The sequence below is a fragment of the Fukomys damarensis genome, unplaced genomic scaffold, assembly GCF_012274545.1.
Source record: "Fukomys damarensis isolate Sample0158 unplaced genomic scaffold, DMR_v1.0_HiC HiC_scaffold_7, whole genome shotgun sequence".
Lineage (NCBI taxonomy): Eukaryota > Metazoa > Chordata > Mammalia > Rodentia > Bathyergidae > Fukomys > Fukomys damarensis.
The window spans coordinates 35,887,866-35,910,090 of record NW_022900919.1 but is presented as its reverse complement, the minus strand read 5'-3'; the positions used below and the strand labels follow the sequence as shown (position 1 = coordinate 35,910,090).

Below are 22,225 nucleotides of genomic sequence, written 5' to 3'. Positions count from 1 at the left end.
TGGTTCCAAATGAATTTTTGGATTCTTTTTTCTAGTTCTGTGAAATATAGTGTTGGAATTTCAATTGGCATTGCATTGAATGTATATAGCAGTTTTGGTAGTATGGCCATTTTCACTATGTTGATTCTTCCTACCCAGGAGCAGGGGATATCTTTCCATTTTTTTAATATCCTTTTCAATTTCTGTTTTCAGAGTGCTGTAGTTTTCAGTGTAGAGATCTTTTGCTTCTTTTGTTAGATTGATTCCTAGATACTTCATTTTTTTGGATGCTATTGTAAAGGGTATTTTTTCCCTTATTTCTCTCTCTGTGAGTCATTTATTTGTGTATAAGAAGGCTATTGATTTTTGGGTATTCACCTTATATCCAGATATTCTACTGAATCTGTCAATTAAGTCTAGAAGTTTTTTGGTGAAGTTTTTTGGATCTTCAATGTAGAGTATCATATCATCAGCAAATAATGATAGTTTAACTTCTTCCTTTCCTATCTTTATTGCTTTAATTTCTTTCTCTTGTCTAATTGCTGTGGCTAATGTTTCCAGAACTATATTGAAGAGAAGTGGTGATAATGGGCATCCATTGTTGGTGGGAGTGCAGACTGGTGCAACCACTATGGAAATCAATATGGAGATACCTCAAAGAGCTTGGACTGGAGGTTCCATTTGACCCAGCCAACCCTCTCCTGGGTATCTTTCCAAGAGAACTAAAAGAATTATATCACAGAGGAGTATGCGCACCCATGTTCATAGTGGCACAGTTTGTAATAGCTAAATATTTGGAAACAGCCCATTTGCCCATCCGTTGGAAACTGGATAAAGAAGATGTGGTTTTTCTATAAAATGGAATATTACTCAGTCATAACGAGAAAATAGATTCATTCATAGGAAAATGGATACATATTAAAGATATACTCCTAAGTGAAATAAATAAGTCACACATGTGTAAATACTGAATAGTTTCCCTGGTGTGAATAATCTGCAATAATACGTAAGATCCTAATAAGATTACTGACATTTAGAAATGGGAAGAAAGGAGCTAAAGGTGTAGGGAAGGTGGGATGGGTAGGGGAAGGGCAATAAGGGGAAAGAAAAAAATGTGAGATAATGAAAATAAAGTGTTTGTAGATGGGGAGGTGAGGAGGGGGTGAAGGGAGGGCAGGGGTAAGGGGAAAAAATGAGAATCAAGACTTGTCATGTAGAGGTACAAGATCCCAACAATGAATGTAACTGTACTGTATCCCTAAAATGTACCAATAAACTCAATTAAAGCTGAAAAAAAAGAAAGAATGTCGTTTAAATTTAAGATTATAAACTGTATAAGAAGGTTTTATTTCCCTCTGCAGGAACTATGGTTGCATATTTACTAAGTTAATAATTTCTTAGAATATAACAATTGTCAATAACAAAAATATATGGCATAATTTTTAAACATACAACTCATTACTTTATCTCTGTTTGTTGAACTATAGATTTTCCTAATGTCTAAATATATATTGAAAAGATCCAATCAATAAAAGGTGAAGGAAAATGATTAAAAATATATATATATATTTGTGCAAATTGTATAGTTCAAAAAAATCTTAATTGAAACTAGAAAATATTTAAAACTGAAGGAAAGTGTGTTTGTTTGTTTCGATTTTTGAGACAGGGTCTCACTGTGCAGTTGAGACTGACCTGGAACTCACTATGTAGCCCAGGCTGGTCTCGAACTCACAGCGATCCTCCTGCCTCAGCCTCCCAAATGCTGGGATTACAGGCATGTGCCACCATTTCCCACTGTCTTTATTTAGCTATTTTTTTTTTTTTAGTGAAAATTACTTTCCACAACTTGTGTGGCGTACCTACATGAAATGACTTGTAATCTTTTTTTTTGGTACCAGGTATTGAACTCGGGCCCTTGCACTTGTGAGGCTGGCAGCAGTACTACTGAGCTAAATTCCTGGCCCCAAACAATTTGTAGTCTTAAAATATTTCATTAGAAAAGAGGAAAGGATGGAAATGAATAACACCTCTAAGTTGTTTCATTTTTTAAAATTTCAGAAAGAAAAAAATAACCCAAAGAAGAAAGAAATTGTTTTAAAAATATATAGCAGAAACAGTACTTGAAAGCCAAACTTTAGATTTTTTAAAATAAGTTAGCAAGAAGAAAATTGATCAAAAGTGAGCAAGGGAAAAGGATAAAGAGAAATATTTGGCATAGATACATTCTGAATAAGGAAGACATAATTAGGTATCAGCAGAAATTAAAATGAGGGTATTGAGCACAGCTTCATGCCAATAAATTTTAATACTTAGGTGTGAATAGAATAATTTATAGAAAAGTATAAATTACAAAACTTAAGAACTTAGGGCCGGGGATTTAGCTCAGCGGTTTGGTGGCCTGCCTTGCAAGCGCAAGGACCCGAGTTCAATCCCTGGTACCAAAAAAGAAAAAGAATTTAAGAATAAATACAATATTTGGAAAGACTCTATTAAGCAATTTGAACCACTACTTTAAAAAAAAGGGAACTGGGCCAGGGATTTAGCTCAGTGGCACCACGCCCACCTCACAAGTACAAGGACCTGAATTTGATCCCTGGTACAAAAAAAAAAAAAAAAAGCACCAACCTTGATTTAAGAACTAGGCAATTCTAGTATTATATATGTGATTAAGAATTAACATTTTTAGCTCATTTATGAAGCTTGGACAATTTCACATTAAAACAATTTGAAAAATAAGAGGGCAAAAAATTATAAGTCAACCTCAAACATAAAAACAGAAACCCTAAACTGAATTTTAGTCAAAGTTGGCAATGTAGAAAATAGGATAATGTATTTATATTATTAATAATTAAAGAATAATACATATAACAATTCATTAGGTACAGAAAAAAACAACTATCATTCATAATAAAATAATTTTAGAAAATCAGAATTATGTCCACAAAAAGTGAACAAGAAATACTATTTTTCTAATAAAACATTAAAGTGCTCCTTTGATCATCAGGAGCACCAGGTAGATGCCTACCAGTGACAATATTCAGTTCTATACTGGAAGTCCCAGCCCAAACAGTAAGATAGAAGGAGGGGTGAAAAACACAGGTGAAGAAAATTAAATAAGCAAGAAGGTTATTTTTCTAGTAAGTGATATATGTAGAAAGTCTAGATACTACTACAGACTAATATTAGAATTAATAACAATTTTTTTCGGTACCAGAGATCGAACTCAGGACCTTTTGCTTGTGAGGCAGGCAGTAGCAACACTGAACTAAATCCCTGGTCCTAGAATTAATAACAATTATTAACCATTCAAAACTTTTATGCTGCCATAAAAGCAGACATATGGAAGAATAAAACAGAAGAAAGCCGGGCATGGTGGCGCACGCCCTCAAGAGGCCGAGACAGGACGATCGCTGTGAGTTTGAGACCAGCCTGGGCTACGTAGTGAGTTCCAGGTCAGTCTCAACTACATAGTGAGACCCTGTGTCAAAAAACAAAACAAATAAAACAGAAGAGAGGCCCAGAATAAACCCAGGCCTGTATGGTCAACTAATCTTTGACAAGGCCACCAACAGTGCACAATGCGTAAAGCATAGTCTCTTCAGTAAATGTTGGGAAAGCTGGAGATTCACACACAAAAGGGCAAAGTTAGACCCTTATTTTATAGCCTTAATTGCAGAAAAATTAACTCAAAGTGGTTAAAGACTTAAATGTAAGGCTAGAGATGATAAAACTCCTAGCAGAAAACCTAGAAGAAAAGCTTGCTAACATTGGCCCAGACAGCTGTTTGTTTGATTTTTTTCTTTCTTTCTTTCTTTTTTTTTTTGAGAGAACCCAGGACAGAAAATAAAAACAAAAATAAAGAAGTGGGTATGTATCAAACAAAAAAACCTCTGCACAGCAAACAAAACAACCAACGAAATGAGAAGGTAACCTACGGGATGGGTGAGAATAGCTGCAAATCATATTTACAATAAGGGGCCATCTGAGTGCATTTTCTGCTGCTATAAAAAAAGATTCAAGTCTGGGAACTTTATAAAGAAAAGAGATTTATTATAGCTCACAGTTCTGGAAATTTTTAGAAATTGAACAAGTGAATTGTGGTATCTGCATCTCCTGGGCTCTGGTGAGGGCCCTGAGGCAGAGGACATCACACTGGCTGGAGCATGTGCCAGAGCGATCACTTGGTAAGACAAGAAGCAGGAAAGATTCAGGACAGGTTCCAGGCTTGCTTACAGCTGCCTGTGTCATGAGACTTTCTGAGAGCAAGAATGCACTCCCAGGAGCAAAGCAATCATTCAGCTTAAGTATCTTGATCACCTCCCACTAGGTCCCAGCTCTTAAAGTTTCCACCACTTCTCAGCATCGCCATACTGGAGACCAAGGCTGTAGCACATGATCCTCTGTGGGTCAAACCCTATCCAAACCATAGCAGGGATTAATAGCAAAAATATATGAGGGACTCCTACAACTGATTAGCAAAAATACACCCAATTAAGAAATGAACATTGGCCCCTGATACGCAAACATTTTTGTAAAGAAGACGTACAAATGGCTGGTGCTATATGAAAATGTTTAGCATCACCAATCATCAGGAAAATATAAAGCGAAGTGTTGGTGTGAGTATGGAGAAAAAAAATGCCTGCACATTGTTGATGGGAATGTAAATTAGTACATCCATTATGGAAAACATTATGAAAATTCTTCAAAAGTTAAATACAGAACTGCAACGTGACCCATCAATCCCACTTCTGGGTATGTATTCAAAGAAAGTAAAATCATTATCTTGCACAAATATGTGTACTGCTGTGTTTATTGCAACATTATTAATGATAGCCAAGATATGGAAGCACCCTTAGTATCTACAAACAGATGATGGATAGAGAAAATGTGGAACATCTGTGGATTCCATAGTAATGGAATATTATTTGGTCATAAAAAGAAAATGCTACCATTTGCAGCAACATGCTGGAAGATATGCTAAGTAAAATAAACCAGACCCAGGAAGGAAAACGTTTTATGATTTCACTTATATGTGAAATCTGCAAAGGCCAAATTCATCAAAACATTAGATTAGAGTAGTACTTGCCAGGGAAATGGGTAGGGGTAAAGGCCAGCTGCATCATAGGGGAAAGCAAGAAACAGAAAGGACTTCCAGGTATATAAGGTAGGCCTTGCAGACTTCCAGCTAGAAGATAAAAGTGTCCTAGGGATCTAATGTACAACACGGGGATAGATACTAGATTTTTTTTTACTTATGCTTGGGGTACATCCTGATAAACTCATCCTAAGTTGAAAGTACCATTAGTTCAAAATTCCATTTCACACACCTAAACTACTGGACATCCCAGCTTAGCAACACAGTACTCTGTGAGTATTGGTTGTTTACCTTTGTGATTGCATCTGGTGGAACTGCCACTCCCCTTTGTCAAAAGAGAGGATTGTGTTGTACTGTATCTTTTTAGCCCAGGAAAAGATCAAAATTACAAATTTACTGTACAGTTTCTACTAATGCATGTGGCTTTCACATCATCCTAGAGTTGAAAATTCACAAGGCCAACCATAATTTGGGGACTTTCTGCAGCTAATAATAAATAGTGTGTTATACACTTGAAATTTGTGAATAGACTTTTGTATTTGCACTGAATTAAAAAACTTACCATATAAGCATCACCTGCCTAACAAGCATGAGACCTAGTTTTATTCCTGGTGCCAAAAAAGAAAAAGTTACTACATGAGGTGAGAGATGTGTCAATTAGGTTGATTGTCATAATCATTTCACAAAGAGTGTTATACACATTAAGTGTGTATTTTTTGTCAGTTAAACCTTAATAAAGTTGGAAAACATAATGAAAATTTAATAAGCTTTTCACCTGACAGCATACAGAAGTCAATGTGAAAACATAGCTTTTAGAAGATTTACATTTACAACCATAATGGTAGAAAAGTGGAGAGTACTTTGTAAGAAACTCAAAGAAATCTTTAAAAACTTATCTTTATTGAAAGACATTGAAAATAATTGAAAGACTTACCGTGTTAGATGCATAAGAAGTCTTATTGTCATAAATATATATTCATTTTCTCCAGATTGATCTGTATATGAAATTCAAAGTCTCAAACTTCCAGCAGGGTTTTCTCAGGCAGCTTGACAAGCTAAGTGAAAGGGCAAAGCGCCAAGTAATAGATGTGGGTGTTAGGTGGCAGGAGAGAAACTTGCCATACCAGATTAAGATTTGTTAGAAATAAAGCTCAAGTAATTAATGAGGTCTGTATTGACTGATAAATTAGTGGAATAAAGTAACAAAAAGTCAGGGCTATGAATGACAGAAACATTTTGAGTATACAGAGTTAATGACTACAACATGGAAGGTTTTTTAAATTGGGTTATAAAATAATATTTATCATAGGATTCCATTCATGTAGAAATAAGAATGTGTGTGACTAAACATGTACAAAGATACATGAAAAAAGTTTTTAAAAAGGAAGAGCGTCAAGGGATGAATGGTGGGAGAGGGAGGGGAGAGAAAGGGAATGAAAAAAAGAATTTAAGATGTGTTATGTGCATACACCAACTTCCCACAAGGAATGTGAACATTCTGTACTATGCACATGCACTAATAAATTAAAATTTTAAAATATAAAATAGAAACAAAAGAGTGTATATGTGACTTTCTTGAGAAAAGATCTAAAGGATATCAAAAGTCAAGTGTCTCTGGGTGATCACATTGTTGATTTTACTTTACACTTTTTTTCCCTAGACTTGTTAATGCATTGAGTATACATTACTTTTTATTAGAAAAAGCATTTTTTCACTTAGAAATTTTTTTCATAAATATTTTGGTTTATTCTAGATTTATTTAAGAATTATTCTTAGCATCTTACAAACTACATTTTGGACACACACATGCACATACATAAATAATAGTTTTACTGTGATTTGAACTGAATTATCTGGTTAGTAGGCACTTGATACCTGACTGTTAAATAAATAAATATGGGAACAGTTCTCATCTTTATAATGGTTAGTCCTCCCAGGAGAGAAACATAACATGTTACTTCAGCTTTTCAGGTCCTGTAAAACTAATAAAAGTTTTCTGATTTTTTTTAAAATACAGGTCCCACACGTTTATACAACAAATAATTTCTAAAAGTAGTCAACTTTTACAACTGAGTATCAGGATTTTGAAAGAGTCAGAAAGATAAACTAAACACAAAAACCATGCCCTAGGTACTCAAATTTAGGAACTGAGTTTATTCAGCTTCGAGTAAATGACTAAATTGAAACTGAATACCTACCTTCAAGTATTTGGAAGTGGCCAGCTTTCCTTCAGCCCTGAGGAAGATACAAAAAATGAATTTCAACTAAGTGTAAGGAATGTGGATTAGAGGTTGCAGACTGGCAGAACAGAGCTTCTTCAGCCTTCAGAAACGTTTTCTTTGAACCGCACAGTATATTTTGCAAATTTGACATTTGGGGAGACTTCACATAAAATTTGGATTATCAGTTCTTTTGGTGCTGCTGTTCCCTAGATCCCATGGTGGCTGATAGCTGAGTTACTGCCTTCACTTGGAAACCAGCAAGATACTCTCTCCACCTTTCCAGTCAGAACCCAGCCCTTTTCCTGTTACCTGTTTTGCTTCTTAGATACTAAGTTTGCAACTTGAATTCAGTTGATAAGGAAAGAATTGAGTTGCACATGGATAGGTGTGGCATCTTCTCACTTGGCATTTCTGTATTTTTTAAAAATGTGATCCTAGCTGACAAGCAGGAAGTGGACGGTATGGCTTCTCCAGGGTTTCTTACCTTGTGATTCTGCAGTCCTGATGTAATAGCCCAGTAGTAGTTCATGAACTCCTCTTTGTATGTGGCTCTAGAGTCTGAGTTGGAATGGACCCTCTGCAAGGCAGGGAGGACTCAGAGGATGTACTTAAGTCTCGTTCCTCCTCAGGCACAGGAAATTTACAAGCAGTTGCTGAAGGGCTTGCTTGAATAGTTAACAGTTCAGAAAATCAGCTGCCTCATTTAGAAGGTTTATTAAAAATCTGTTTCCTTTATGCATAGTTCTTTGAAAATGATTGTAGGGTAGTGTAGAGAACATTGTGTTTTAGAAGTATACAATAATATATCGTTCTCATCATTAGGCAGTCTGGCAGGATTATGATTGTGGGAACTATAGTTTTGAATATCATTTCATCTGTGCTTACATATTATCTAAAAGTGGTTTTGTATTTAATGTACAAGGCATATTTTTATAAACAGAAAGTAGGAAAGCAGTGTCAAGAACAAATCAGAAGTGATCACTTAATTTGCTGTATTCTGATTTTTGTCTACTCTGAAAATTTTTCATAATCAATGTTAACAGTGGCTGCTGGATCCCATGGGTAATAAAGTGAATAGCACGTATGACCTATGTATGGTATTACCTACAAAGTCAACAGGTGACAAGTGGAAAATTTTATTTTTCTAAGTAAATTTGGCCTCAGATAACTATTCAGTTTTTTAAAACCCATCTTTGTTAAACTAACCAGTTTGCCCCATTTGTTTTGGCATCAGATAGACATATCTTTATTGTGACTCAGAGTCTAGTATTATCCTTATTTAAAGACATGAAATATTATCTCAAGGGAACCTTTTTGGTGTCTTTAAAATATCTTGGGTAATAATTGGCATTTTTAGCCTAGGAACAAGCATTCCACCCACCCACCCAAATTGTTTCCCAGTTGTAGCCTTAATTAGGATCCTGTGTATGTATTCTTTTTTTCTCTCACTCTCTCATTGAGTTTATTGGTACATTTTAGGTATACAGTACAATTACATTCATCATTGGGATCTTGTACCTTTACATGACAGGTCTTGGTTCTCATTTTTTCCCCTTGTCCCTGCCCTCCCTTCACCCCCTCCTCCCCTCCCCATTTACAAACACTTTATTTCCATTTTTTGGTTTTCTCATATTTTTTTCTTTTCCCTTATTACCTTTCCCCTACCCTTCCCACTTTCCCTAAACCTTTAGCCCTTTTCATCCTATTTCACATTGTCATTTATCTCATTAGGATCAGTGTGTATTCTTAAACTTATGGCAGGACTCCAGGTTTTTAGTTCTCATAAAACAGCTTGTTTCTCCAGCCCCACCCATCATCAGCAATATTAGTAAAGCTCAAGTGTAGGCCTATAACACATTTCAGAAGGCCCATCATATTTTTCTTTTCCCTTATTACCTTTCCCCTACCCTTCCCACTTTCCCTAAACCTTTAGCCCTTTTCATCCTATTTCACATTGTCATTTATCTCATTAGGATCAGTGTGTATTCTTAAACTTATGGCAGGACTCCAGGTTTTTAGTTCTCATAAAACAGCTTGTTTCTCCAGCCCCACCCATCATCAGCAATATTAGTAAAGCTCAAGTGTAGGCCTATAACACATTTCAGAAGGCCCCATTGAAGCTTTTCTGAAGTCCCTATCTCAGTCCTAGCCTGTCTTTTATATTTTAAGTGGCAGTATGGTCTCATGACTTCTCTACCCTTTCTATCCTTCCAGTAAGGACAGGTATAACTTTCTAAATGAATGCAGTATTGGAAGAAATGAGTTTATAACTTTATTTTTTCCCTCTGAGTGAAACAGGTGTAACACACGTATATTCTCCATCTTTTCTGTGATATGTTCCTTGTCTAATCTAGTACCCCAGGCATTATTAGTGTATGGTAGAGATCACCCTCTTTCTTCCTCTCTTCTTAAATTTTGGCCACATTTTCAGATGGAGAATGAAAAGTAACTCACAGCTTCATACGGGGAATAGTCACTGACTGAACTGGCACGTGCTGCATATAAAGCTACTTCTGTGTTAGCGCATAGTGAGTAGTGTGGTTGCAACCAGGAGCCCATTTTTAAAACAAATAAGAGACCACTAGCAAACCTCCTAAGGTAAGTTTGTCTTTGCCAGAATTCTAAGCATCTACAAATTTAAGATTTCACTTCTTTGAAATTATTTGTAGAGCTAAATCTCCAAGTCATCTGTGTTCCAAATGTTGAATTGTGATTATAGCTTTAATTTGAACCTGTAGTTTCCTATAGCAGTTAAATGAGAAGTCAGGATTGTTAACTCACTAGCATCTAAAAGAGTTCCCAGGCCTCAGGCCTGGTGGCACAGGCCTGTAATCCCAGCACTTAGGAGGTTGAGGCAGGAGGATTTTGGATGAGTTTGAGGCCAGCCTGAGCTACACACCATACATACCATACATACATGCATGCATGCATAAGCAAGCATGCAGATTGAAAATTTATATTTAGGTAATTGAGATTTTTTTTTTGAAGTTCAAATCAATGATTAGGCTCATTCCATTAAGATGACTTAGCCTAATTGATTTAAAAGTTCAGAGTTGTGGAAAAAAGGGGAGAGAGATTAAGATTAAAAGAGGAGATATAAGCATATAGCCATTAAAATGCATGATTTTTGGCTAAATTCTACTTTGAGGAAAAACAAGTGGTGAACATTTTGAAACAGTTGGAGACATTTAAATATGGATTCATTATTTGAGCAATAATGTTATGCTTAGCTGCCATAATACAGGTTGAATATCCCTTATCTGAAATGCTTGGGACTCAAGTGTTTTAGATTTCAGAGTTTTGGGATTTTGGAATATTTACATAGACTTTACTGGTTAAGCATCCCTAATTTTAAGAAAATCATAAATGCTCCAAAATATGAAAGTTTTGAACATCCTATCAATGCTCCAGAAGTTTTAGACTTCAGGATAGTTTAGATTTTCAAGTTAGGGATGCTCAGCCTATAGCATTTGATAATGCAGGTGAATCTCATTGTTTGGGAGTTTGCACTCATAGGAGTAAATTTTTATGATTTCTAGTTTTTTTAGGTTAGCAAATACATATATGAAATATGGCAAGAGATTGGCCACTATAGAATGTACATAATGAGTTTTTAGGTATAAATTTTTCATAATGATGTGAGTGATGATGCTTACAAATAGGTTGTCTTCATACGAGAAGAAGTGCCGAGGACACAGGAGGTCCTCTAGAGCCTGCCTTGCTGTTTGAGAGAAGGCATTGATAGAGATGAGCCATGTAGGTGGTGCTCACCTGCTGGGCCATCTTAGGGCCTTACTGAGCCACATGTAGGATTTCCTCAGGCTCCCTGTGTGTGATCTCACTGTGACTATGGGAGAGGGGCTCCGCCTTTAGGTACCATGCCACACAATCCCCTTGGCAACCATGGGGAAGCTCAGGTCACTTTGATTATGAGTCCACTGGAACACAAGGGAGGCTGGACAGATTTGCACTGAAAACTCTGTCTTGCACATTTGCTGTCAGTGCCTTGGGAGTATGAACTACAATAACTCAAATAAATGAGCAGTCCCATAAAATACATACCTCATTAGAGCATGGTACTACTTAAACTGTTCTGCATGGCTTGCTAATCCAAGGTGGATTCTGTACAACTCATGTTTGATTTGGTGTTGTTGTAATTATTGCCTTAATATTAATGAAGTCTCAAATTTCTAATAAAGCCATTTTGGAGCAGTTACTTTATGCAGAGTAGGAAATAATAGTAGAACACTTGGTTGCCCTTTCTTGCTTTCATAAACATTAATGATCTTAACGATCACCCTTCCATTTTTTTCCCCTTAGAGAATTAGTTTTTGGTGAACAATGAGGTGAGCCAGAAGAAGGTTAATTGGTAACAGAACATCATTTCAGTCTTGAGTGGGGGTCTGAAGACTGTGTGTGGAAAGATAGAGAGATACAACAGCTTTTTACATTGTAAGAATGCAGCAAGTGGCTCGGGAACTGGAAACTTTGGGGGCTCTTAGAGGCCAGGGGAGAAGATGGCTTTGCTGGTACTAGATCACATGAAATTTAGCAATTTAGAAATGAAAGTAAGTCATTTCCAGAAATATATATACTCAGAGAATCCTGGTAGAAAAATGCTTCCATTACAAAGCCATTCCTTTTCTAACCCCAGTGCCTTCCTGGGTCTACAGATGATAGTCTCAGATTGTGGAGGACCGAAGTAGTCAGCAAGAAAACAGGCTTACTGCAGTGTGATTTGCAAGTGCCTCCTAATTCCAGAATACTGCTGCCAGATCATTTTCAAATAAAAATATTATTGCTTTATGATTTTCTTTGGCTTATTTTCCCCTAGTCTCCAACAGACTGAGGTTTTCTGCATTTACAACACAAGAGTAGCAAGCTAGGAGCTATTGCCTACATAGGGAAAGCAGAAGGGCTCCTGAATTCTTTGCCAAATTGCTGTTTAGCTTTAGAGAACAGTAGAACTTTGTTCTAGTCCTGGCTGTGTACAAAAATCTTAGTGGTCTGTTGAGCCCTATAAAGTCTATTTCAGTAATAGCAAAAGTAAGAATGCAGTCTTTATCAACACTAGTTACCTATGGATAAATGAATTACATCTCTATAAACCATTTCAGTTCTGTATGTTTCAGCAGCAATAATTTTCTGTTTACATATCAATTTTGGTTTGTCATAAGAACTGACAACAGTACCTTTGGTGTTTAATCTCTCAAGTTTCTCTTTAAACAATCAAGTTACATATGACCACTGGAATTTGAATTAAGCAGGTGCAGATCTTGTTTTACATGTTAAACTTGCCCTTTTGCTTATAGGTGCCATGAGGCCAAGTTATTCACTGAAACCACTAATAACAAAGATGCTAGTTTAGAAAAGATTCCTTTAACATAATCTTATCTTGTAGAGAATACAGCTGTAGGGGGCTAGGTTTTAATAAACTCAGTTCTTGTAACTTCAGCAATAAATTGCTTGGAATCTATCTATACAACTCTTTCTATAGAAAAAGGAGACATTTTGGGACTTTACTGTTCATTAGGCAATTGCACTTTTTTGTTCCATTTTTTTGGAAGACTCAGTAATGTGAAAAATAATGTCTAAATTTTGCTGTGTCTGTAAGTTCCAAATTGCTAAGGATTCTTCTCTTACACACCACCCCCACCCAACAGTAGGACAAATAAACAGATGTAGAAGGAGCTTCCATTCCCTCTGACCTAAGCGATGAAATATTTGTTGAAAGCACTCCGAGTAATACCAATGGTGTGCCTATTTTGCTTCACATTTCAAGCAGAAGAAAGCCACATGACTGAAATGCAGTCCATTTTCAAGTGTGTTGAGAAAAAATGTATTTCATCTCAGTAAATCTGGAGATTATCCTTTCATAGATGTCACTGTTATTTCACAATCTGCGTGACTGAAGCAGTTGTGCGGTCACAGCCACAGCTTGTTTAGACAGAACAGAATGTGTGCTCTGGTATCCTGGGTCTCAAGGGGCATCAGAAGGGTACTGACAGTGCAAGTGGAAGCTTCTTTAGTTGTATTCTAAGGACACAGTTTGGTAGCAGTCATCTCCATGGACTTTGCATGGGTAGGACTTGGAGAAGAAGAGAGGGACAAAGGAATTAGGCTGGTACTATGAATTATCTGAAATTCTCTTACCACCCTATAAGATCAGTGGTATTGCCTCTGCCTTTCTCCGATGAGGTCTACTCTCTCGAACCTCTTTAACGTTATGATTGTGTCGCTTACTGATTATTACTGCCTCTAGTTACAGAACATATTATCACAGAGGCAGTGTGGTACTTACTTCACTATGTGTGTCTTCCCATTTTTAATCTTTACATCAATTCTAATTCGAGTATATTGTGAAGAATGCTATAATGAACACTTAAATTCAGCTTTACAGATGCAGGTAGGTTTTCGAAGTGGCTGTAGCAATTTGTCCTGCTGTCACTAGCACAGGGAACTCTAGGTGTCTCACACACTTGCCGACAGTTAATGCTCCCTTAAGGTGGATTGGGGACTTTTTTTTTACTTCTGCTGTGTCTCTTTATATCTTGTTAAAAGACTGGCTGTACTTAAATTAGGGAATTAGAAAATAACTTATTTACAGGCAAAATAGTTTCATTTGTGATAATAAATAATGAATGTCAGAAGGTGGCCAAGATTATACATCAGTTCACACTGAGTTAATTGTTCCCCCGAGAGCCCCAATTTTCAGTTATGTTAGACCTCCTCCCTCATTTATTCCGCTTTACAGATGATATGACTGAGCCTCTTCAGGGACTAGAGATTGTACCAGGTGTTATGGCCGAGCTCCTGAAATAGCCAGCATAGTAATGTTCATCCCTTCCCCTCAGGTGATGCTCTCTGTTGGTTCTTTTATTCTTTCACTTATTAAGTAATTACTGTTAAATAATTATTGAATACATATTTAATGTCAGGCTCTGATCTGGGCCCCTAGGACTCAGTGACTACTAAGCTCATAATATAATCATGCTGTTTTCATTTTACAGGTTATGGCTTTCAGATCACAGCCTATTTCCTCAAGAGGGGGATACACCTTCGCTGCATTGGGAGCTCACAAAATACTAGTAAGAACCTGTTTCTTGGATTATCCAGCATTTCACATAATCCACTGACCCTAGAGAAGGGGTGAAAAGGAATAGAAATTCCTGTTTATTTCATTGTGTTCCTGTCACTGAATATTTCCAAACACTTGTGATTTTTCTTCCAACTTACACTGTTGCTGCCTCTGTATCTGAGAATAGTGGGGAGAGCATGCTGAACTCGGAATCACTCCATCGCTGTCAGTGAACAAACACCAAGGTCCTGGGATACAGAGCAGGTGTGCGCAAGAGAAAGCACTTTCCCATCGCAGAGCCACTGGAGCCTTCTGTAGGTGTGAGACGAGGCCAGTTCCCACCTCACATTTCCCCAAGTTAAGATGTCACTGAGAGATGATGCCGAACCTGTGGAGCGCACAACAATAAAGTCACAAGCTAACGCCTGTTCTCCAAGTAGATCTGAGTATTGGAAGGAAAACTTAGCTCAGTCCCCTTAGACAGGACAGGGTCAGTGTGTGTTTAAGACATGAAACAGGGACTTTAAAAATTAACTATATAGAGGTTTGCTTGTGAACACTTCATGATTTTATCTGTGCTTCCTTAGCCCCAAATGTTGTTATCCTCTTAGGGGCCTTCCCCTTTGTTCACTTCTTGTAAAATAAGCCAGCTGTCTTTGTATCTGTTAGAACACCTTTTAGCTACCCTTCCTGGTAGCGACTGCCATTGGCTAAATCTTTACTTAAATATTAAAATAATACAACCCTTAATTAAGACCAAGACAGACATAGCTTTCTGTTAATACAGTACCTGGCATCAAAATTTTCAAAATCTGTCATCTTTACTTTTCAGAGAAAAAAATAGAAATACAAAACAGAAGGATTATTTGATGAAATTAGTAATTTTGAATTCCAACTTGTATCCACTAATGAACTGTTTATAGTTCAGTTTTTTTATTGTGGGGTGTAGACAATGAATTTGGTGGCTCGGTTTCACTTTCCATAAAGAAGGAAATGGACCACTTACTGTGTATCTCGATAATATATTTTAGGAACTTTTGAATAATATTAGCTGCTTTGATAATTTTGTTCTGGCTTTTCAAAGGCCTTCTGTCATCACCAAGCCAGATGTAATATCTGGGGCGGGTGGTCAGAGTTTAGACCCAGACCTGCACCTGAAATTGAGGGCTTTCTGAATAAGGAGAATGAGTAGGGAGTAAGATCAGACCAGCAGGTTGGGCCCTGGTTTTGGGGGCGGGGGAGCCATGACAGGCTTTTGAGCAGGATGAGTGCAGCTGCTTTTTAGGACCATCAAGTTGTGTGCTGAGTTGGATGGACTGGAATAAAGAAAATGACCTCTGAAGAGATAGCAATAAGTTCAGGGATCTGGAGAGAGCTGTTACTGGAACGTCAGCTCTGTAGGCCTTTTGGTATGATTTAATATAGCTGACTGTTGTAAGGAGTTAACTGTGTTTAAATTGTCTTCATAACTCCCACCTTGTGCTTGGCTTCCCACTGTAGCAAATTGATACACATTGTCTGCTCAGGGTCCTGTACGCAGGGTCTGTAAAAAGATTCATTTACCTAATTCATAGTACCTATCTCTTAAAAACTGACTATGTATAAAGGGGAGTTTTGTCTTTTAGAAAACACAAATAGGGTACATGTCCGTTATAAAGATATTCAACCAGTGCACCAAGTATTAAGAAAGGAGGAGAGGGTCCTCCCCATCCACTCCTAACCAATACTGTTAGCATCCACTAAACTGCGCCTGGGATGTCGCCCAGGGCTGGGTGGGGGTGGACAGATGATAGATGGATGGAAGAACTGATGGGTTGTGATCCGAGGGAAGATCCAGATTGTGCTGCTGCTGTTTTGCCTTCCCTTTGTTGACTGTTGAGTCCCGTTCTGTGATTCATTAGCCTTTCCCACCCAGAAGACTGGTTTTGCTTTTAAGAGGCTGAAATAATAAGATCATTACAGACTATGGGATAGCTCTATCACCTCTATATTGCATATTTAACTATTCCCTTAGTAGTCTGATCACTAATTCCTAAGAGAAGATGCTGTTTTCAAAGCTAGTTCTAGCCTGGGAGTTTGCCCTGTAGTGTAGAGGACCTCGCTAAGACCAGCTGTCCAGGGAGATGATAATAAAACACTAGAGAAAGACTGGTAGATCACATTTTTACATTTTTATCTAACACTCTTCCTCTTTATAAGTGTGCACTCATTAGAAAACACTGATACTATTTCCCAAATGCAAGTTCTAAAGGGAAAACTGCAAACTGACACAAAGGAGGCTGTGGAGGCCTTGCCCTGGTTCCCTGTGCTAGAATGATCCCGGGGTCCAGGTGGACCTATTTACAGCTTCCTTGCTGTCCCTGGGGCCTTGTGCTTACGCTGCCCTATTGATTCCAAACACTGGAAGGAGGAAGGAGAAGAGGGGGAGAAGAGACGCAAGTCTCATATCTGCATGCATGCATACTGCACAGGGTAAAATGAACAAAGAAATCTAAGAATAAACATTTCTGTGTTCATAGTTCTTTTGATTCCTTCATGGTAACTTGATTTTCTTAATTTTGTATAGAATTCCGTGTATTCCCTGACCAATTTGTGGTCTGTGTTAGTCAGCTTGCAGTCAGTCCTGACATCTTGGCAAATCAGAAAGAATTGGTATGTATGAAAAAATTCTCTAAACAAACGAATGTGCTTAAATTCGGTGTTATTATTTTTAAAAAGGGGTAGAAAGTGTCTGCTGCTGTCATTTAGCTGTTGAGTATTCAGTGCCTATTTTAAGGGATCAAAATGTCTTACCTATTTTGTGTGCTAAAATTGATTAACTAATGCAATGAGATTTTTTTTCGTTTCTCTTTTCCACAGGGACCTCTTGAATACTTAGTTTGATAGCAGTATCTTTTCACTATCAGTTTTAAATGAGAAAGCAACACATCACCAATAATGGTGCTGGTGCTTATGGTAATATTAAAATGACACAAAGCAGAATCTACATGTTTCCACTGGGAGTTTTCATTAGGGTCAGTGGCTTTAGGATTTTATACTGTGATGAATCATTTTCATGAGAACCAGGACTTCTCCCCAGTGTATTATTTCATAGTTGATGTGGTTCATATTCACACACACACACACACACACACACACACACACACACACACACACACACACACACACACACACACTCTAACTGCATCAGGGCCTGATTTGGTGTCTTTGGAGTTCCCTATTCAGAAAAAAGCAAAATCCTTACTCAGAGCAGTGTAGCTCATGGCTTTGTCTTTTAAGTTTTACATGCACTGCTGGCAGTCTCCTTATTTTGTGTGTGTCTTGCTGCAGTTACAAACTGCTTACCTCTGCATAAACTTTAATGTTGTGGGGTATAAGACTTGAAACTTTGACAAATAGAAAAATATTAGCAAATATTCACCCAGCCATGAAGTATGACATGATTATTATGCTTGTAAAATAATTTATGGCAATATTAGATTATCCCTAATGTTTATTGTTTTTTAATTCATATGAAATTTGAAGTTTGGCCAATAGTCTAAAAGCAGCTTCTTATCTCATCTTAAATAAATATATAAGAATATGGGTGTTTGAAAGATGGTAAGAGGGAATAAAGACCCAGCAAAAATCAAGATAAAAAACTCATATTAGATTGGTTTATTTTGAGCAGAGAACCTCTCCAGAAAAGCCATTGTGATCCATGTATTTCCTCTTCTCTACCCATTAAAAACGCTATATATGCACACTAATGAAACAAATGTAGTAAACTTAGCAAAAAGTATTAAAAGCTATTTAATCCTTTGAACTATTTCCAGGATGCTGAGTTCTTGTATTAAGTTAGTAAATACTGAAGCAGTAATGCTGTTGGCATACAATTTTAATATATAATATCATTTAACTGATTTTAGAGCAAGGAAGAAATTGATTTGTGATTTAAGAAAATAACAATTAGCTGTACCGAAAAGTAATACTGCTTTCACATGGAATACAGGAGAAATTAGATCTCATATCTGATATGTAATGTTAATACTTAGTATCTTAAATTATTAAGGGAAAATTAAAACATATCAATACAAATGAAATGTTATCCTCTTTAGGGGCCCTGGTATTTACACAGATGTAAGTTTTCTATAGCTGCTGTTATATAAATCCTACAATCTGGAGAACTTAGTAAATGTTGAAATTTTTCATTCTGAAAAGTTGAACAGTTTGAGCCTTTTACATGAGTGAGTTCAGTATCCTTATCTTAAAAATGTCCTGAGTTTTAACAATAACATGCCACTTACATCATGAAGTTTGTTGTGGGGGTTCTTTGTGGTTGTGGTTAGTCTGTATCTTCAGTTGCTTGTTTTGCCCAACTCTGGCTTCCCCTCCACCTACACATTTTCCCAGAAACGGGAGTCAACACAACAGTCCATACTGTTCAGCTAATCACCAGAGGTAAGGTCCCCTTGCCCTCCCACCTCACCTGCTCACATGAACACCCCTCATCGTTCACTACTTCCTCAAGCTCCTTGTCCCTGGAAGTTACAAAATACCCAAGTCAAGTAAGGGCCCTTTCCACAAATTGCCCATCAAGCCAGCTACACCATTCTCCCACCAGAAGTGTCTTGGAGCTTAATCCTCATTGATATTCAACCTCTGCAGAGCCTGCCTCGCTTGGCTATTTAAGGATCAATAAACAATCCTTCCTTCCTCCCAGAACTGCCTTCTGCCCAGAGAAGACATTCCTACTCCTTCTAATATACTTCAAATGCCCAGAGCCCATGATCTCAGGCTCCCCTGAGTATTCCTTGAACTTCCTTCAAGCTTTGAATTCTTTTGTCAGTTTACATTGATATTCCACAGAGGGCAGGATCCATCCCACTTTCTTGGTAGTAATTCTCAGGGAACTTCTGAGCGGGCAAGGCCTGGGAACTTGGCTCCCAAGAAGCTGTATTGGCAGCGAGCTTTGGTTTTTTTCTGTATTGTTGCGCTCACTCTTTTATGCCCCAGAAGTCAGCTAGTACCTAAACAGGTACTTTTGCCGTAGCTCCAAGTGGAACAGATTCCTTTTCCATCATCCTTTCTCCCTCAGTTGGACCATCAGTGTCTTTTTGTTTTGTTTCGTTTTGTTTTGTTTGTATCAGGGATCGAACTCAGGCAGGACCTTGCGCTTGCCAGGCAGGCCCGGTGCCACTGAGCTAAATCCCTGTCCCCATCAGTGCCTACTTAAATGACAGTTTGTTAGGAAACCTGGAACATCTCCAAATGTTTACTGCTGAGGGATTCTTCTGGTCTGCAGACAGGGAAGCAGCTGCACATGCTGCCCAGTTCTTTGAAGTAGGTGCGCAAAAGAACTGCTGTCCCAATCAGGCCATACGAAGGAAAAGCCCCCCTCCCTGTCAGGGCAGAGTGAGTACAGCCGCACTGTCCCCATTACGGGCCACACCCAGAAGGTCTGTTTCCCACTGTCCATGTTCCTTTCTTCACTTAGGGACAGAGGGGGGGGGTCCTCCATGTTGCAGTAGCTCTGCACTGACTGCCCATGTGCTAGGGATGTGGAAATTATGATGTGTACTTTGGGAAGAAAGGGCATTATTATGAAATGACTCATTGTATTTTTCTTACTAGAGTTTCTCATAAGAAATCTTGAAACTCTTGTAACCTCAGCTTTTGACCTATTGCTTGATATGGAGCTAGGGAGTCTTTTTGAGAGTTTTTACCTTCGACTTTTTTCTTTTTTCTCCACCCTTTTTTTTTTTCCTAAGAAATAAGAACATAAATTAATTTTTTACTCAGTTATGTTACATTCCAACAATATTTTCTGAAATGTATGTGAGACCTCTTTCTCAGATGTATAGTCCTGCAGCTTTCAGGAAATATAAAATCAATTTCATCATTTCTTTATTAAAGTTATACAATAGCTATAGAACTCCTGTATATCTGTAGGATGATTCAGGGCCAGTGCAGAGCTCCTATTCATTGTGTTTTAGTTCCAGCCACCCCTGTTCTCTGGAGATCACCCTTCCCATCTGCTCTGCCATCACATTTAACATAATTTGCTGAGTGCTGATCCATACTGGAAACCTCGTAGGCCACAAGGAAACAAAGAATAATGAGACTGCTTTTGTCCTCATAGAGCTTATGGTCTGGCAGATCAAAACTACTGAAGGGTTTCCTAGTGATCCAAAAATGTAGCTCAACTAAAACCTCCATTTTTTCCTAAAGCAGTCACCTTCCTGCACCTGTACCCTTATTGGTCAATCAAATTTTTGTCATTCCAAGAAAGGCCAAAATTCTAGACCTACTTTCTTAATTTTTTAGCTTTGCTGTCAAAGGCAGTGACCTTTTTGGAAATGAAGATATGACATGTAGCACCATTGCTGCCTAAGAGTAGATGCACACATGAAGAGGTTTGGGTTCTCTGCTTATGCTGCATTTGAGATGTGGCCACGTGGGTGGTCCTGCAGACATAACCGGCCACACAGGGCCGGGTCCTTCCTATGGCCCCTACTAAGTAAAATGATACTGGGAGACTTCCTAACAAGACGTAACATTTAGGCACTAAATTTACCACTTCCCTTAAGTCAGGCTACAATTTAACATTTTAAATCTCCTAGTTAATGAATATAAGATTGAAGTGAAAATTAGTCTTAAGCAATAAACTAGAAGAGGCTGGGTTATTTTTAGCTTGGCTGTTATATTCTTTAACAGTGTGTGATCCAACCCCTGTAGACCTTAGTCCTCTTCATTCAAGGGGGGAAAGTATCAAATTATCTCAAAAATCCTTTCTGACGCAGAATTTCTATCAGGAAGCAGATGAAACTGTAGCTAAATATAAACTATAAAATGATTTGTACAAATGAGAGCTGTACTGTTACATTTAAAAATTATAATAAAAATATTTAAGGGAGAGTTTTATATTAGGAAAGGTAAGTAGAAGTTAAAATGAAAGTTTTTAAGCCTTATGTTTTTAGAACAGAAAAATTAAACTACTTAATAATTTGTGTAGTGATTTCCATACCTTGATGGCAGATTTTTTTTTTTTTTTTTTTTTTTTTTTCTGCCGTGCCCGGGATCGAATTCAGGACTTCGCACTTGCAAGGCAGCCGTGGTGCCACTGAGCTAAATCCTTGGCCCTAAAATGTTTTGAAATGAACTTTTGCTTAAGTGTAAATGAGTTCATTCAAAAAAGAATCCTCCAGTTTCATATAAAACATTTAAAGAAGTACTGGATGACTTTTCTAGGTTTTTCATGATGTATCATAGACTTTAAAAATCTATTCTCTTTTCTTACTGTATTTCCTAAACAGTGTTAGAAGAGACTCCTGCAGCACCAGGAAAAGTTCCCTGAGTGGGAGAAGACTATTTCTGTATTTCACATTTTCCATGACATTCTGAACTTAGTTCTTAATAACTGATTGCCAAAATGGTACATATCCATTGTATAAAAAATTTAAATTCAAATATACACAGAGGAAAAAGATGATCTGCAGCTCCCAGCCCAGAGATGACCTCTGTTACCTAATCTATGTCTCTGTACTTCATACTTAATAATTAAGGTCATTTTTTAAATCTAGGACCCTATTCATTTGTAAATTATGAATTGTTGTCCATTTTTCTATTGATGTTTTTGTATTTCAAAAATTCCTTACTGTACAAAACAGATTCTTATATAGTAAGGAAAGTAACTCTCAGTGCATGTATCATTTACTTTTCAAACACGGGTCATTGCTGCATGGTAGGAGTCTGGGTCGTCAGATTTATGTTTTCCACGATGATTTGTGCTTTTGATAATCTTGGTATTAATGTTTTTCAAAATCAGACACATTTATATTTTCTTCTTGGTTTTTTTTTTTTTTTTTTTTT

At 37.4% G+C, this 22,225-nt stretch overlaps 1 protein-coding gene across 4 annotated transcripts in view; it reads left to right on the top strand.

Moving 5' to 3' along the window:
* Window positions 1–22,225, top strand: part of Slx4ip (SLX4 interacting protein) — a 168,898-nt gene that overhangs the window by 128,647 nt on the left and 18,026 nt on the right. For 3 of the 4 annotated variants that reach the window (XM_033761172.1, XM_033761173.1, XM_033761174.1), the window contains 2 exons: window positions 14,307–14,384; window positions 16,941–17,026. In XM_033761172.1, the coding sequence (XP_033617063.1) occupies window positions 14,307–14,384; window positions 16,941–17,026 (164 nt within the window). The remainder of the gene's footprint in view (window positions 1–14,306; window positions 14,385–16,940; window positions 17,027–22,225) is intronic. The other variant, XM_033761175.1, reaches the window with a different exon arrangement.